This window comes from Hippopotamus amphibius, chromosome 6 (genome assembly GCF_030028045.1).
Source record: "Hippopotamus amphibius kiboko isolate mHipAmp2 chromosome 6, mHipAmp2.hap2, whole genome shotgun sequence".
NCBI classification, from domain to species: domain Eukaryota; kingdom Metazoa; phylum Chordata; class Mammalia; order Artiodactyla; family Hippopotamidae; genus Hippopotamus; species Hippopotamus amphibius.
In genome coordinates, this window is record NC_080191.1 from 10,398,214 (window position 1) to 10,413,547 (window position 15,334).

Consider the following 15,334-nt stretch of genomic DNA (forward strand, 5'->3'; position numbering starts at 1 on the left):
TACAGTGAGGTCTACCGGTTGACCAGCCTCAGAGTATCCAAGGGCACAGAATATCCAACTGAAGTAGCATAGCTAATAAAGGACCACTGGGCATTTGAGAGCAGCCTCTGCCGTGAAAGAACGAGTGAAAAGCAAACTGATTAAAAAAAAAAAAAAAAAAAGAGGGAACTTAGAGGAAACAGAGACAGTACAAGGGGAAAAAAAAGACATTTTCGAATGTATTATAATCAGTATATTCAGTGAGATAAGATATTAAATCCATGAAATAAGAACAGGTGATATGTAAAAAAGGACAATTCAAGAATAAGAAATCAGAATTGTATAGTATAAAAATATGAAAACAGATTTTTTTTTAACTCAGAAGAATGGAGGATATAAGTAAGAAAATCTCCCAGAAAATTGACTAAAAAGACAATAGACAATAGAAAAGATAAGAAAATTAGAGGACAGATTTGAAAGATCTTATATCTATTATGAGTCTCAGAAAGAGAAAACTGAAAATGGAGATGAAAAATTAACAAAGAATTAAAAGAAAAGAAAAATTTTAAGAATTGAAGGACCTTAAGGTGTCTCCAAATTGAAGTGGTACTCTAAATTATAAATATTAAAAGCCCCACACCAAGTGACATCATTATCAAATTTTGAAACAATGGGGATCCTAATACTTCCAGAAAGGAAAAGAAAAACCTATGTACAAAGGAACAAGAATCAGAATTGTCTTAGTAGTGACACTGAAAACTTCAAGAAAATGAAGTAATAACTTCAACATTCAAAGAGAAATTGTTTCCAACTTAGAATTTTATGCCAGTCATACTGTCACGTATGGTGTTAAATAAGGACAATTAAAAAAAAATAAAGTCTCAAAAAACTTACCTCCTAAGCATCTTCTGTTAAGGAGTTGATGATGTATTCTATCAAGGGAGTAACCAAGAAAGAAAAAGACATGGAATTTAGGAACTAGGGCATCAGACATAGGTGTGAGGTTATGGGAATTCCCAGGACAATATGAAGGGAAGAATAATAAACAAGAATGCTAACAATAAGAGCACTTACTATGTCAACCACTGTTCTAATGAGAAACCTGAGGCAGAGAGAGATTAACTTGAGCACAGTCACACAGCACTAGCAAGTGGTGGAGCCGGAATGCAAACCCAGGCAGCAGGGCCCACATCCTTAAGTACAATGACATGCTACACTGTCGCTCATCCAAGCAAGTCCTAGGCTGATGGCTCTGTATCCAGGCCAGGTTGGGACAAGAGGACAGAGATCTCCAGAAGAAATGTCTCCAAGAAAAATAATGGAACTGATGATCCCCTAATGTACTTGGCCCTATTGAGCATTTAGGAACAAATTAATGATAGGAACATAGAAACTAAGTGTACCAGTGGCTACTGCTGCATAACAAATTACCCCAAAACTTAGCTCCTTAAAATAACCATTTTATTATGTTCATGGATTCTGTGGGCCAGGAATTTGGACAGTGTTCAGAGGGAATGACAGCTGCATGATGTCTGGGGCCTCAGCTGGAAAGACCCAGAGGCTGGAGGTGATTCAGTGATGCTGGGGACTGGAATCATCTGGAGGCTCCACTCACACCTGGCACCTGGGCTGGGCTGTAAAGGAAACCAGGCTTCTTATCAACCAGAGTACTCACGCATGGCCCTTCCACTTAGCATTGCAGCCTCAGAGTAGTTGGACTTCTTACTTGCCAACTCAGAACTCCAAATACAAGTGTTCATTCCAGCAAACAAGGCAGAGGCTGCATCTTCTTTTATGACCATCCTCTGAAATCACCCATCATTTTCACCATCTCCTATCAAAATAGTCACAAGCCCACCCAGAATCAAGGGGAGGGGCTGTATATCTCACTTATCACTGGGAAAAGTTTCAAAGAATTTGGGGCCCGCTTTTTTAAGCAGCCACATAAAACATGAAATAAAATGAGGCAGTTCTTAGCTGTAGTGAAACATTTTTTAATGTGTAAGAAAGGAAATGTAATCATAATACTTCACATGGCTTAGAGAATAATATTTATATAGCATAAAAATGTAAATACCAAATACTGATTTAAACCAAAAAGTATAATCACTAGGGAGAGAGTAGGGGAAGGGATTGTATTTGGTCACGTAAGAAATGTGATTATTCCTTTTATCATAGGATCAATAGATAATGTCTAAAATTTAAAAGTCAAGAAAGAACAGTATTTGAAGATAAACAGAAGAAACAGCTAAAGAGAGGGAAATGAGACAGACAGGGTCTGGAGAGTGCTAGGATATTTTGCTAGAAGTCTTGTGTTACTTGACTCTTTAAATAGTATGTATTTGTTTTTATTTTTAAACCTTTAGTTTAAAATTTTATATACTTTGCTATATAGTAAACTGCCCTTCTAATGATGTATCCCAAGAAAAATATCAGAGATGTGGGCAAAGATTTATGTATTAAAATATGTAGTGTAAAATACTAGTTGTAAAAGGAAGAAAATGAAAATTGATCCGTTTGAAAATAGAAAAAAGTTAAATGAAGTATAGTACAATGAAATAGCATATAGCTATTGAATATTGTATTATGAGGGTTGTATTTGTGTGTTTTTTGACAGCTGAACCAAAAATATATATACAGATGGTGTTAGTAACTCTAATTGGGTTACATTAGAATACATTGCAGATTTACATTTTGGTTGAAAAGATCCAGCTAAATATGTTAAATGAAAGCTATCAACTCTCTGTTGGCTATTCACGTATATACATATATATATATATATATATATATACACATATATATATATATATATGACTAGCATAGATATGAATTTTAAAGAAGCTTCACAGAAAAGGGACATATTTAACTCTTAGTGTCTTTGCAAGCATACAAAGTTTAAATATAGACTACATGAGAGTCCAGGATTTCCTAAACAGCTGGTGAAATATTCCCAAATCAATATCCTCAACTTGATTTTCGGTTCAAAGGGATATCCTTTCCAGATAGCCTATGCCCTAGGCATTAACTCAAGTAAATTGAATAGATCTGGTCCAGAGATCAGTAAACTCTGCCGAGATGACACCCACGAGCAGACAAGTTACGTCCTCCAAGCTAGGTCCCCACGATCATCTCTAAATCCTCATCCTTCAGGAAAACCTGGCAGTTTATTGCCCACCCCAAGGCCCCACCAGGCTGCTGTGATTTGCTCCATGGACTTTGGACCCTTCTCCTTATATTTATATGTCTGAGTCATGAACAGGGCCATAGAAGAAGAGAAAGTGAATTCACCTGAAGCAAATAAGAAATCTAAGAGTTAGTTTCTGTCATGCAGGGGGCAACATTCTTCAGATTAAAGACTCCTTGCTTGAGTTTATTTTAATTTTCTCAATTATATTCATGTTTATATAAAGCTCTCTATGATAATGATCTTGTTCTGTGAACACCCCCTAGTCAGAGTTAGGGAACACAATTTGCATTACACTTGAGAGGGACATTCTATCCTGAATCTCAAGGAGGCGGCTTATTAATCCTGAAATTAGTTCTAGTGCTCTTTTTTCCAACTTTTTGTGATATTTTTCTCCTTTGCATTTTTGTGATCTTTTCTTCTCCCAGGTTTTGAATTTTATTGTAAGATCCTTAAGAATAGTAGTGAATTTACCTTTGAATTACCAATGGTACCTGTATAGTAACTTACTTGGAGTAGTCATCCAGTTAGTATTTGTCAAAAAGTGTCTGTGGTATGGTCTTTGGGGGACAAAACTGTTTGGTGGCAGCCTGTTTTGTTAAATAGACAGAGTCAAGTTGGTATACCAGTTCTGGTCTATAGAGGACCAGGATTTGGAAGACCTGGATTCTATAGTTTGGGGTCTGCTAGCATCTGTTTACCTTAATCACGTCCTTTTTATTATTATTAACGTCCTTTTTATTATTATTAATATTATATATATTCTTTAACGTCCTTTTTATTATTAATATTATATATATATGATTTTTTTTTTGCAAAATGATCATTAGATCATTTTTAAGGTCTTTAACGTCCTTTTTATTATTATTCTTTAACGTCCTTTTTATTATTATTAATATTATATATATGATTTTTTAACGTCCTTTTTATTATTATTAATATTATATATATGATTTTTAACATCCTTTTATTATTATTAATATTATATATATATATTTTTTTTTTTTTGCAAAATGATCATTAGATCATATCTAAGGTCCCTTTCAGCTCTTAAATAAATCTAAGAAATTTCTTTTAAAAATCTCTTAGGCAAGAGATGCATTGTAAGAAAAATATGTATTAGAAGCTAAATACTATCTTTGACACTGAGAAATAGAAAAGTCTTGCTCCCAGTGATGGAAGACAACTATGATTTCTTATTATCACATGTAAAAGTACTTCCCTGCTCTGCTCGAACAGGTTTGTGTGCCCAAAAGGGAAATCTACCCTTTTGATTTCCTGCTTAGGGAGAATGAGAATTAATGACTAGACAAGGAAGGGAAGAAGGAATCACATGCCCTTAGTGCCCGTTCAACATCACTGTGAAGCCAAGAAGCAGAGCACCTCCGAAATTTTTCATATCGGGCCCTGCTGCTGCCTCCAACTTCCCCCTCCTCCCCAAATCTTAGGACTGGACAGCTCTCTTCCATCCACCCACAGGCGCACACACACTATGCACTTTCACAGGGGGCAGTTTAGAACACCAGGCCAGACTGGAAACGGCTGAGAAATATTTGTCAAGCAATGTCTTCATGCTAAATTCTACAAATCCCTCCCTACCTTAATTTTAAATTTAAATTTGTAGCTGCTGAAAAATAATGATCAGGTAAAAATACTGGTAGTGAATGGGTGATTCACCCTAGGGAGGTGAAGTCATTACTCAGCTATCATTTTGATTCCTAATAAAAGAAAGTAGAACCCTTCAGAGAACCACAGAGCTCTAACTCTCTCAGGGAGTCCAGGGGCTATTGCAGGTCAGCAAGCTTTATTTTTAATGATCCTCCTAGTTTTCTGCTGCCATTATAAGTCACCTGAAGAAATAAGAATTATGATTATTTTTTTCTTGGCTATTTCTGAAAGTACTGAAATGTCACTTAGGCTTGTGACATTCTAACACTGTCATAACCATCCACAAAATACCTTAAGTGAACTACGTATTACCAGCGCTAAACTAGAACTCACTTGTCCCTAGATATCCTACTTTTACTTGTTATTCAAAAAGTGAAACAAAAATTGCTAGGCAAGGCTGGTATGCACGAACATAACGCATGTATAGTCTTAAAAGAAAGTGTACATTCAGAGAGTCCTCATTAATGCCACACGCTATTCCTCTCATTATTGAAGTTATTTTGAGTTGTTTCAAAAGGGATAATACTGACAGCATTCTCTACCATAGAGGGGGTAGAGCGTGGGTATTTGAAAGGACCCTATATGAGACCATAAAACCTATGAAATGGCTCTAAATATCTCCTAAATTAAAATATTTTTTAAGGTTTTCTGATGCACTTAAGGAAACAAAGTGCTTGACTATAGAAGTTGCAGAAGTAAATTGCATGAAGGTTGTCTGTAGCCTTGTTAAGAGAAACACGCAAAGATAAAGAATACTATAATTGATGCCATTTTGGCAGCTCAGAGGAAAGAGAGTTTGAATCTGGCTGAAAAAGTCAAGAAAAGGTTTGTGAAGTAAATGATATCTGAGATAGTCCTTGAAGAAAATCTTGACAACAGAGATGGGAGTGAGGGCTTCCTACACAACAGAAGCCATGAAAAGGGTTGCAGATGGGCAAGCAAAGAAAAAAAAAGTATTATAATCTGGATGGAAGGTGAAAAACATGGGGCAGTATAGGGACAGATGAAGAACTGCCAAAATAGTACATAATGACTATGCTTAAAGACTTTGGTTCAGACAAAAACATGTACTGCAATATTTACAGCAGCCAAAAAGTAGAAACAACCCAATGTCCATCAGATGATGAATGGATAAACAAAATATGCTATATCTATGCATCCCAAGATCTTTTTTTTTAAATTGAGGTAAAATTCACATAACATAAAACTCACCATTTTACTCAGTGACATTTACTACATTCACAGTGTTGCACAACCATCACCACTATCTAGTTCCAGAATATTTTTGTCATGTTGTAACATGTATCAATTCTTTATACCTTTTGATGGTTGGATATGATATGGTTATCATGTGGATAAATCTTTTTTGATGGGGGTACCATAGCCTTCTGCATCTGTCTATTTCTTCCTCTTCTCACAGTGAACCAAAGGAAGAGAATACAAGAAAGGTAATTCCAAGGACAATCACATTTGCCTCCAAAAATTAGCTTTTCCTGGTGAAAGAGATGGTAAAATCAGGTACCCAAGCAGTCCAGTTCTGAAGGGTATTCACTTCCTTGCAGATGCCTCCTGTGCTCTCTTTTTAGTAGGTAAGAGTGGTCAAGATAGCAAAGAAAAGGCCTGCCCTGTTCCTTTATATTCTGACACCTTTCCAGCTCCAAACTAGAGAGCCCAGTAAGGATTGCTTCTCCCAAACCAAACTCAGCTAGCTGGCTGCTTCAGCTTGGGGGCCAGCAGGTCTAGTAGATGTCTGATTTGTGACCTTTTAAAATCCTTTTACAGTATAACTAAACAATTCTGAAATAAGGTATTCTTCCTCCCTTCCTCTACCCACCAACAAATTATATACACACACACACACACACACACACACACACTATATTTATACACACTAAACTCCTCCTCTTAATACCAACGCAAATGCAGAGTTTGTTTTCAGTAAGACCTGTTTTCTCTAAAAGAGTCGATGATATTTCTGCCAGTGCCAAGGCAGACCTTTAAAATATCATTATTATTTTTAACATTATTTTTTCAGCCACCAATGTAACATTTTACTCAAAAAAGAAAGATTAGTGAACAATTAGTTAAAACAATTGGATGAATGATTAGTTAAGGAACCGAGTATTCACAGGGACTCAGAGCACCCTACAGATTACTTGCTGAAGACAAAGGGAAGACGTGAACAAACTTAGTCTTACCAATAATGAGACAACTGATATTGTATGACTCCTGATGTAATGGAGCGGTGTACAGCATCATCTATGTAGTTGTCTTTTCAAAAATATTTTAACCTGAATCTAATCACGTGAAAACAATTAGACAAGTCCAGGATAAGGCACATTCTGCAGGGCAACTGACGTGGATTCTTTTTAAAAATGCCATAGTATAAGAGACAGAAAAGATGGTGGTGTGGGGACTGTTGTAGATTAGAAGATATTAAAAAGCCGTGACATCCAGAGGGAATGTATGGTTTTTAATTTGATCTTGGCTTGGGATAAACATAGCTCTAATTGGTTGGACTTGAATTTTGAATATGGACATTATCTTAAATATTATAGTAAATGTTAAACTTTTTGGATGTGGTCATGGGTTTGTAGTTATGTAGAAGAACACTGTTGTTCTTAGGAGATAAATACTGACGTATTTAGGGATGAGATATCATTATGTCTGTAACTTACTCTCAAATAGCAAATGATCATCTAGAGAAAAAGCAAAGATGACAAAATATTAGCAACTAATTAATCTAATTGGAGGGCACATGGGTATTCATTATGTTCTTTCAACTAAAAATTTTGAGAAGAAAGGTAGTTTTTCTTGAAGGTTTAAGAAGAGAATCTTATTTTTTAAATTATTATTCTAAAATGTAACTGGTAGCACTGGGGAAGAATAACATCAGTGGAGATGATCAGTCTCTAGCGATTTCTGTACTCCCTGCTGTGGAATATTAGTTTTGTGCTTTTAGAAGAAGGCTTTTCCATATCCAGTTTTCAAATCCAGATAACAATAGTTAGAAATTGGAAGCAATTCATTTGTCATCCAATCTTTTGTTACCTGACTTATAAAAAAGCACTTGTTTCTTAAAGTAAAAGACCACATTGTACATCCATTACTTACCAACAGGGAATCTGTCTGCCTTTTGTCTGCAGAGGCTGGTATATAAACCTTTGGAATTAATCCCTCTGTGCATCCTCTCAGTCAGAGCGCTGGCTTTGTTTGCTTTGGTGTAGAATATTGTTTTACAGCGCTCACTGTAGCTGTCAGAGGAGGCCTTCGGTGTCATGAGCACTGGCACACTAGCTTGTCTATTTTCACATTTTTTTAAGATAAAACAAGGGTCAAACCACACATTCTCTGTGAACTGCTAAAGACTGGGAAAAATTACTTTCTTTTCTCATGACCTGGATTGACAAGAAGCACACCTACAGGAGGCAAAAGATGAGTGAATCCCTTTTAAAGACCCAAGTAATGAAGCCCTCAGGGAATTGCCGTGTGTGGCAGAATTTACAGTGGCTTCTGGAGATGAACGGTGTGGCAGGAAGAGGTTCAGGACTGCCGGCTGTTGAAATACAGTCTGCATTTATTTTATATCAGCCTATTTTGGGCCCCAGTGAGAAAGTTATTTTAATATCTTGCTCTGCTAGAAATATACATGGTAAGTGGCAGATGTCAGGAAAAGAGGGTAAAGTTACAGCACTCCATTGTCCTTGAGACTTATGGAGTTTATATAGTTGTTCTCTTTTTAGCCTTTGAGATAAACATTGATGCATACGGAGGCATAAATTGGAAAGGATGTTAGACATCGTCCACACCAGAGATCCTCAGGTGACTCAGAATTCAGGGCTAGGGTATTAAGGATCTGCATGTTTAACAGGCTACCCAGGTGATTATGCTACAGCCAGCCCAGCACTTGGGAATGCCTAGTCTGGCCCAGTACTCTTATTTTACAGATAAGAAAATGAAGACCCACATAACGATTGAAAATTACTTGAGGTGTTAACCTATTATCGGCTAGAAACTGTATTTTCTGGCTCCCAACATATCCACTTCCCCGGAGGTCCCAGTGCCTCTTAGAGTGGTCACAGTTAAGAGCTTAGGCCACCTGTTTCCCTCCATAGCATGGCCCACTTACCATTTGAGGCTTGGAGGTGTACATTGGAAATCTGAGGTCTCCTGGCCTCCACTCAGGCTCTTTTCTCTTCAATACACTGATATCAAGGTGGAGGCACTCAACCACGCTAAACCGTGGCATCTGTGAGAAGGCTAGTAGAGTATTCTTCTCTGTTCTATCCTTTTGTTGTTTGAGTTTCATGAATTCTTTGAATTCATTTTCTGTAGATTCCCTTCTTCAGTCTACTTTTAAATAGAAGTTGAGTAATAAAGTCAAAATATGGTACTGTTCCGTATGAGTACAACTTATCTGTAAGGCACCAGATGATGGCTCCACAGTAACTGCATGCTGACTGAATTTAAACACCCAGCTTTCCTAGAACTAGGAGTAATATGAACTTTGCTTTGTAAGTTTCCTGAATAAACAGTACATAGCCAACACCTACTAAGAAAAAGCATTTATCCATTTATTCATTCATTCACCAGATATTGATCATCTACTATCCACAAGCACTGATCTGGACATTGAATACAGTTATGATCGGGAGAGGAAATGTCCCTACTCTCATGTAGCTTAAGTTCTAGAGGGAGATTGTAGGTGACAGCAAGGCTGTGCAACCCCCTACAGGAAGAGACGTTGACTTGTTCTATTCCTGGCTGTGTCTCCAGTGCCTGAGCAATACCTGACACATAGTAGGTGCACAGCGGACAATGATTGAGTGAGTGAGCACCATCAGATGAAATAGGAAGTAGGGCCCCTCCCAAATTAACTGTTTTACAAAAAGAAATAGAATTGGTAATGTTCAATGAGAAATATTATTTATGTAGGGTATTAAATCATTTGCATTTGTTTCTAATTAGTTATATTTTATAAGCTCTAAAAGCTTCTTGTGAAAAAAATTTTATATCAGAGTGTGTACTTTCAGGTGTGTGTCAGGCATACCTAGATATCAACTCATGTAGCAGCTGGAAATATATATTATATACCTATAAAGGTCTAAATATTTATAGTATTTTGTTTTATAAAATAAATGATACTTTTATGTACAAGCTAAAGCAGTCGAGGATGAAATGGTTTCACAGGAGTGGAATGTTTGTTGTGGTAAAATAAAAAGGACATTCAGGTAAGCAGCATATCAGCAGTTACAGTCTGTTCAGGTTGTAATGGCTGTGGTAGTCGTGCTGTCATTTTATGTAGGCTGCTAGTCTCTCAGCTTTCAAAACATTTAAGAGCTGATGTTGAACAAATAGGATTTACATACATGGTGTTTCTTTGCCGTCATCCCCAGCAAAGTATATCTCCACTGGTTGAAAGCGGGTGGCAAAGCTAGGAATACAGAATAAGATGAGAAGGTTTGAAAATAGCTTGTGATTCTATAAAAATATTGACTCACTATATTGTACACCTGAAACTAATATAATATTGTAAATCAACTATACTTCAGTTTTTTAAAAAAAGGAAAATGGCTTGTGACTGATTAAGCACAAATACTTCAAAATAATAGAATTCTCCAGGATTAGTTTATAAACCAGAAATGTGATGAGACGACTCTAGATGTCCTTATCTGTAAACAGCATTATAGTCACTGTTACTGCCTGAAGAAACTGAATTTTTTTTTCTGAGACATTGGGAAAATGGCTTAATACCTCCAAAAGGAAAAGTCCACCTATATCGTAAATTATCGTTTCTCTGAACTTTACCCTCAGCCTCAAGATATGAAAGGTACTCAGCTTTCTGACTTTCAACAGATACCACTTTCAACATTTCTAACATGTCCTTTGTGGTAAACACTGTAAGATGAGAATGTTGAAAGTGCTAGAATGAAGAAGAGGAGGTGGTTAGAACAGAAGCGACTGAAAGTAGTGAGGAAATGGCAAACGTGTCTCAGGAATGAGTTGTTTGACAGCAGGAATAATTCCGTCGGGGTCCCAGTTTGTGCATCATTGGAGAAGTGCTGTGCCTGAGCAGCCTGTGCTGATCAGCAAGATTCAAGGAAAAGGACAAACAACTGAAAACGTGGAAAACTGGTGACCACTGGATCAGCCTTCGTATCAGATATTCATTAACCTAAAATGAATTTGAAAGACAGCTGAGAGTTTGGGAACTTTAAGACTAAGCATATTGTGAGATGCTGCTGCGGAAATTTTGGTCACAAGCCGTGGATTATTCATGAGGCCAGTTCATATTTGCACAACATCAGAGTGAGTAGCTAGGTCATGAGTGCGCTCTGCGGACGTACTCAGGGGCTCCACACCGCTCCTGCAGAAGTTACAGTGCGGGGAGAGAGATTGCAGTGTAGACAAACTGTTTTCTCTTGGGAAAAGATGTCCACAGACAAACAAGTAAGTATAAACTATCTGAGCAGAGAAAAGAATGAGCTTGGTTTTAAAGTGTCTGCAAGAACCGACTCTCATTCCTGTTGGTATATTGCATCTCAGGACTAAGTTCAAACCCTTCTTAGTGCACTGAAAATCCTAGATCCCGAAAACATCTTTGAAGGGCAGCTTGAAAACCGCAGATTCTTTTTCATAGTACATTGGTTGCAGAGGCCTTTTGTTTCATTGAAAGCATGCAAGCTACAATTTTAACTGAGTCGTTTGTGATGGTGCCAACAACTATACATGAACAGTGTCTTAGAAGTTGCTTTTTATGAAAATAAGAAAAGCAATGCAGGCATCTTTGCATAAATTTTTTAAAAAAGATTATAAAGAAGCATGAAGAATCAGGACTAATTTTATAAAGATCTCATTTTCTCTCCTGAAAGTAATCTGCCCACGTTTGTTATCTGTATAGTGTCCTTTTGGACTTGAACAAAATGGTCTCAAGACCTAATCTGTTTATAAGTTGAAGGGCTCTTGTTCTGTGCAGAGGTGGCAGGAGAAGTTTTGTTCTGAAGTCCACAAAAAATGAGCTGACCTACCAGCAAAGACTAACACTTTGGTTGTCTCTATTATGTTCAGATTTGATACATAACATTTTGAGTATATGTTTAATTTTAAATTGTTTTTAATGACCAAAAATATTTTAAAATAAAATTCAACCTTATACAGAATGTCTCCTCGCCTCCATCTTTCTTCCCTCTCCTCATCCTGGTGACAGTGGGATGGAGGTAGGGATCTTTTGGCATAATATAACATATTAAAAATTAAGCCAAAGGAAGTGGGAAAAAATTGACTGCATGGATTATTTACTCATTGTACAGAAGGAAATATGTCATTGCAGTGGATCCATCTGATAGTCACCGCTTCAACCAAGTGATCAAATTTATAGCATTACCAAGAGTAGGACATCCTGACATTTGGTACCTCCCAAATTGATACAGTATGAAGTATATAATATTCTGTATAAAACATTCTTGCCAAAAATGTTTAACCTAAATCTAAGCAAGCTTCTTCAGACCCAACTTTCAGTTTGTAAGCAAATGGGGACAAGTTAAATGACACAATGAAGAAATAATATGATAAATCCAAAAAGAGAGGCTTTTTATACAATAGCTTCCCTGGTCTCCTCAAAAAGTCAATTATTTAAAAAGTTAATGATTTTTATTTTCATTTCTTAAAAAATAGGGAGGGGCTAGGTTTAAAAGGCAGAACAGAGACATAAAAACCAAGTGTGATATGTGAATCTTTATTAATTCTAGTTTGAGAAAAAAAGCTAAAATAAAATATATTTTTGGGACAGTTAGAAAAATTAGAACATGGATTGTATGTCAGATGATACGGTATTATTGGTAGTTCTTTTCATTTGAAAGTGATCACATATGAGATATCCTATGCTTACGAGACATGTGCTGAAGCATGAAGGGGTGAGGGGTCATGGTGTCTGCCACTGTCAAACCTAGAGTGTATATGTGTGCTCGTGGTACTGTTCTTTCAACTCTTCAGTATGTTTGAGAGTTTTATATACATGTATACACATACATACATGTGTATTTCACAATATATATATAGAGAGATAGAGGGGGGAAAGAGTTGACTTATTCTTTGAGAAGCAAAAGTTATAGAAATACTAAATGATTTTTAAAGAACTAATGTCCCCCTCATTTCTATTTTAGGCTCAAGAGAAAGGAAGACTAGACTATGCTAAGGTGGGTAGATTTTATACATTCTACACAATTTTATACATTTCAATTTGATGTTTGGTTTTTGTTTATATTTGAAAGATCAAAAGAGAGTCATCACATTCAAAGCTGAGGGACATTCCCTGTGACTTAATAGGCATTAGCAGGTAAAATAGGATTCATTTAGTGATAAGTTTACTTATTGAATGCCTGTTTCATTCCAGACACAGTTAGGTGTTGGGAATACAAGAGTGAACCAGGTCAACTCTTTCTTTCATGACATTTACAAGCTAGTGGGGGAGATGGGTAGCTAATAAACAACTGAATGGGGCTTCCTAGGTGGCGCAGTGGTTAAGAATCCGCCTGCCAATGCAGAGGTCACAGGTTCGATCCCAGCTCCAGGAAGATCCCACATGCCGCGGAGCAACTAAGCCCGTGTGCCAAAAAATAAAAGTAAAAAAAAAAACAACTGAATGGATGTGTACTGCAATGTCAAATGGTGGAAAGTGTTATGAAGAAAAAGACACTGGGTGAGATCAGTAACCATTGCTGGAAAGATGCCTTCAGACTGTGGAAAACAGCTTTTAAGCATCATCACTAATACCTGGGAAACACCATACAGGGCAGATTTGGATTCCTAAAGGCAGTAGTTTTCACATCGCCTGTGGGGCTTTTGAAAACATACATGCCTGGGTACCACAGCATCATACCCTCTTTCACCAACATCAGGATTCCCTGGTGGGCAGAGCAGGGCAGGGGCAGGATGGAAGGGTTTGAAAAAAAAGCTGCACAGATAATTCTGACACATAGCCTTGTTCAAAAACTGCTGTGGGATTTCAGATATCAGTGCACCGGTGCAAGCCTGTGAACACACTTGGGTCATGTTCTCTTTTCTCCTGACGAACAAGTGGAATATTTTAGAAGGTGTGTAAGATGCATACAGCTGCTTGGCTAAAGGAACGTGCTAACCATCTGGTTTTTGCATCAGTCAAGAATAGTTAGAGAGTGAGCACACCTGCACTCCAAAGACAAGAGGAAGAAATGGGACCTGTACGGGCTCTGCTTGCAGTGGGACAACTGAAACCCTCAATGATCTCTCCAGGGCTGATCCAGAACCTTGTGCTTTCCTGACAGCCCTGAGGTGCACACCCTTGGCTCCATGCCTTTTCCTTGCCTGAAATGTGGTTCCCTATCTCACAAACTTTTGCCTTCTTCCAGAAAAATTAGATTAATAGGAGCACCTCTAAACTGAGGACTTCTATATCCGTCACTCTGTCTTAGATGTCTATTTGAGCCTTATACCCAAATGGTCTCCCACCTTATACCCAAATTTGCCTCCCAGGCAAAGAAGCTCAAAGTGTCTTAAAATGAACTCAGCATCTTCCTAACATCTCTGGTCACTTTTTTAAAAATAGATTTTAGTTTTTAGAGCAGTTTTAAGTTCACAGCAAAATTGAGTAAAAAGTATAAAGAGTTTCCATTACTCTCCTGACCCCACGTGTGCACAGCCTTCCCCACGATCAGCATCCTGCAGCAGAGTGGTGGCACATTTGTTACAATCAATGAACCTGCATTAGTCCATCGTTGACATTAGGGTCCAGTCTTAGTGTCTTATCTCTGGTCCTTGTTACTCTCTCTCTTGATGTGGCACTGTCATCCCTCCAGTCAACCGTGTGAGAAACTTAGAAGTCACTCTCAAATGCTCTTACCCCCTCACCGCTATGTTCTATGACCAAGTCACACCTGTTTTTTATCCTACATTTTCTTGAATCCAACCCCTCCTCTTGATCTCTCTTCCATTGCTCACGTTGAGTCTCCTCACCTGAACCACTAGAAAGCCTACTAACTGGTCTCCATGCCTCTCTTTTGTCCCCACAGAGCCATCACCAGCCAGAATGTCTACCTAAACCATACATCTGGCAGTTTCACACTCCAGCTTAAAACCCTTGCTCGGCTCCATGTTGTCTCTAAGGCAAATTCAAAGCTTCCTCGAATGGCATAAAAGGCATGCTGATCTCCCTTCCTGGAGGGACTCTCCAGCTTTGTGTCCGCCTACCCTGTGCTCCAGTGGCACCAAATTATTGATACATAAAACATACGGTTTCTGTTCTCCATGCCTTGACCTATGCTGTCTCCTCTGCTTGGAATGCAGCAATGTCCCCCTTCATCTGGCTTAATCTGTAAGGCTTAATGTAGGATCATCTCCAAGAGGAAGTCTTCCCTGGTTCCCTAGGCTGGATGAGGTACTTTCCTGCATTCTCTAATACACTGTGCATCTCTGTCATTGCACTTACCTCTGTTATTTTATAATGACCATTCATGAGACAGATCATAG

At 37.7% G+C, this 15,334-nt stretch overlaps 1 protein-coding gene across 5 annotated transcripts in view; it reads left to right on the plus strand.

The window, feature by feature from the left end:
* Positions 1-15,334, plus strand: part of PDSS2 (decaprenyl diphosphate synthase subunit 2) — a 265,019-nt gene that overhangs the window by 201,585 nt on the left and 48,100 nt on the right. For all 5 annotated transcript variants that reach the window (XR_009054310.1, XR_009054309.1, XM_057738874.1 and 2 more), the window contains exon 7: positions 12,994-13,026. Coding sequence is in view for 3 of the 5 variants with exons in the window: in XM_057738874.1 (XP_057594857.1) it covers positions 12,994-13,026 (33 nt within the window). In the remaining 2 variants the exon portion in view is untranslated. The remainder of the gene's footprint in view (positions 1-12,993; positions 13,027-15,334) is intronic.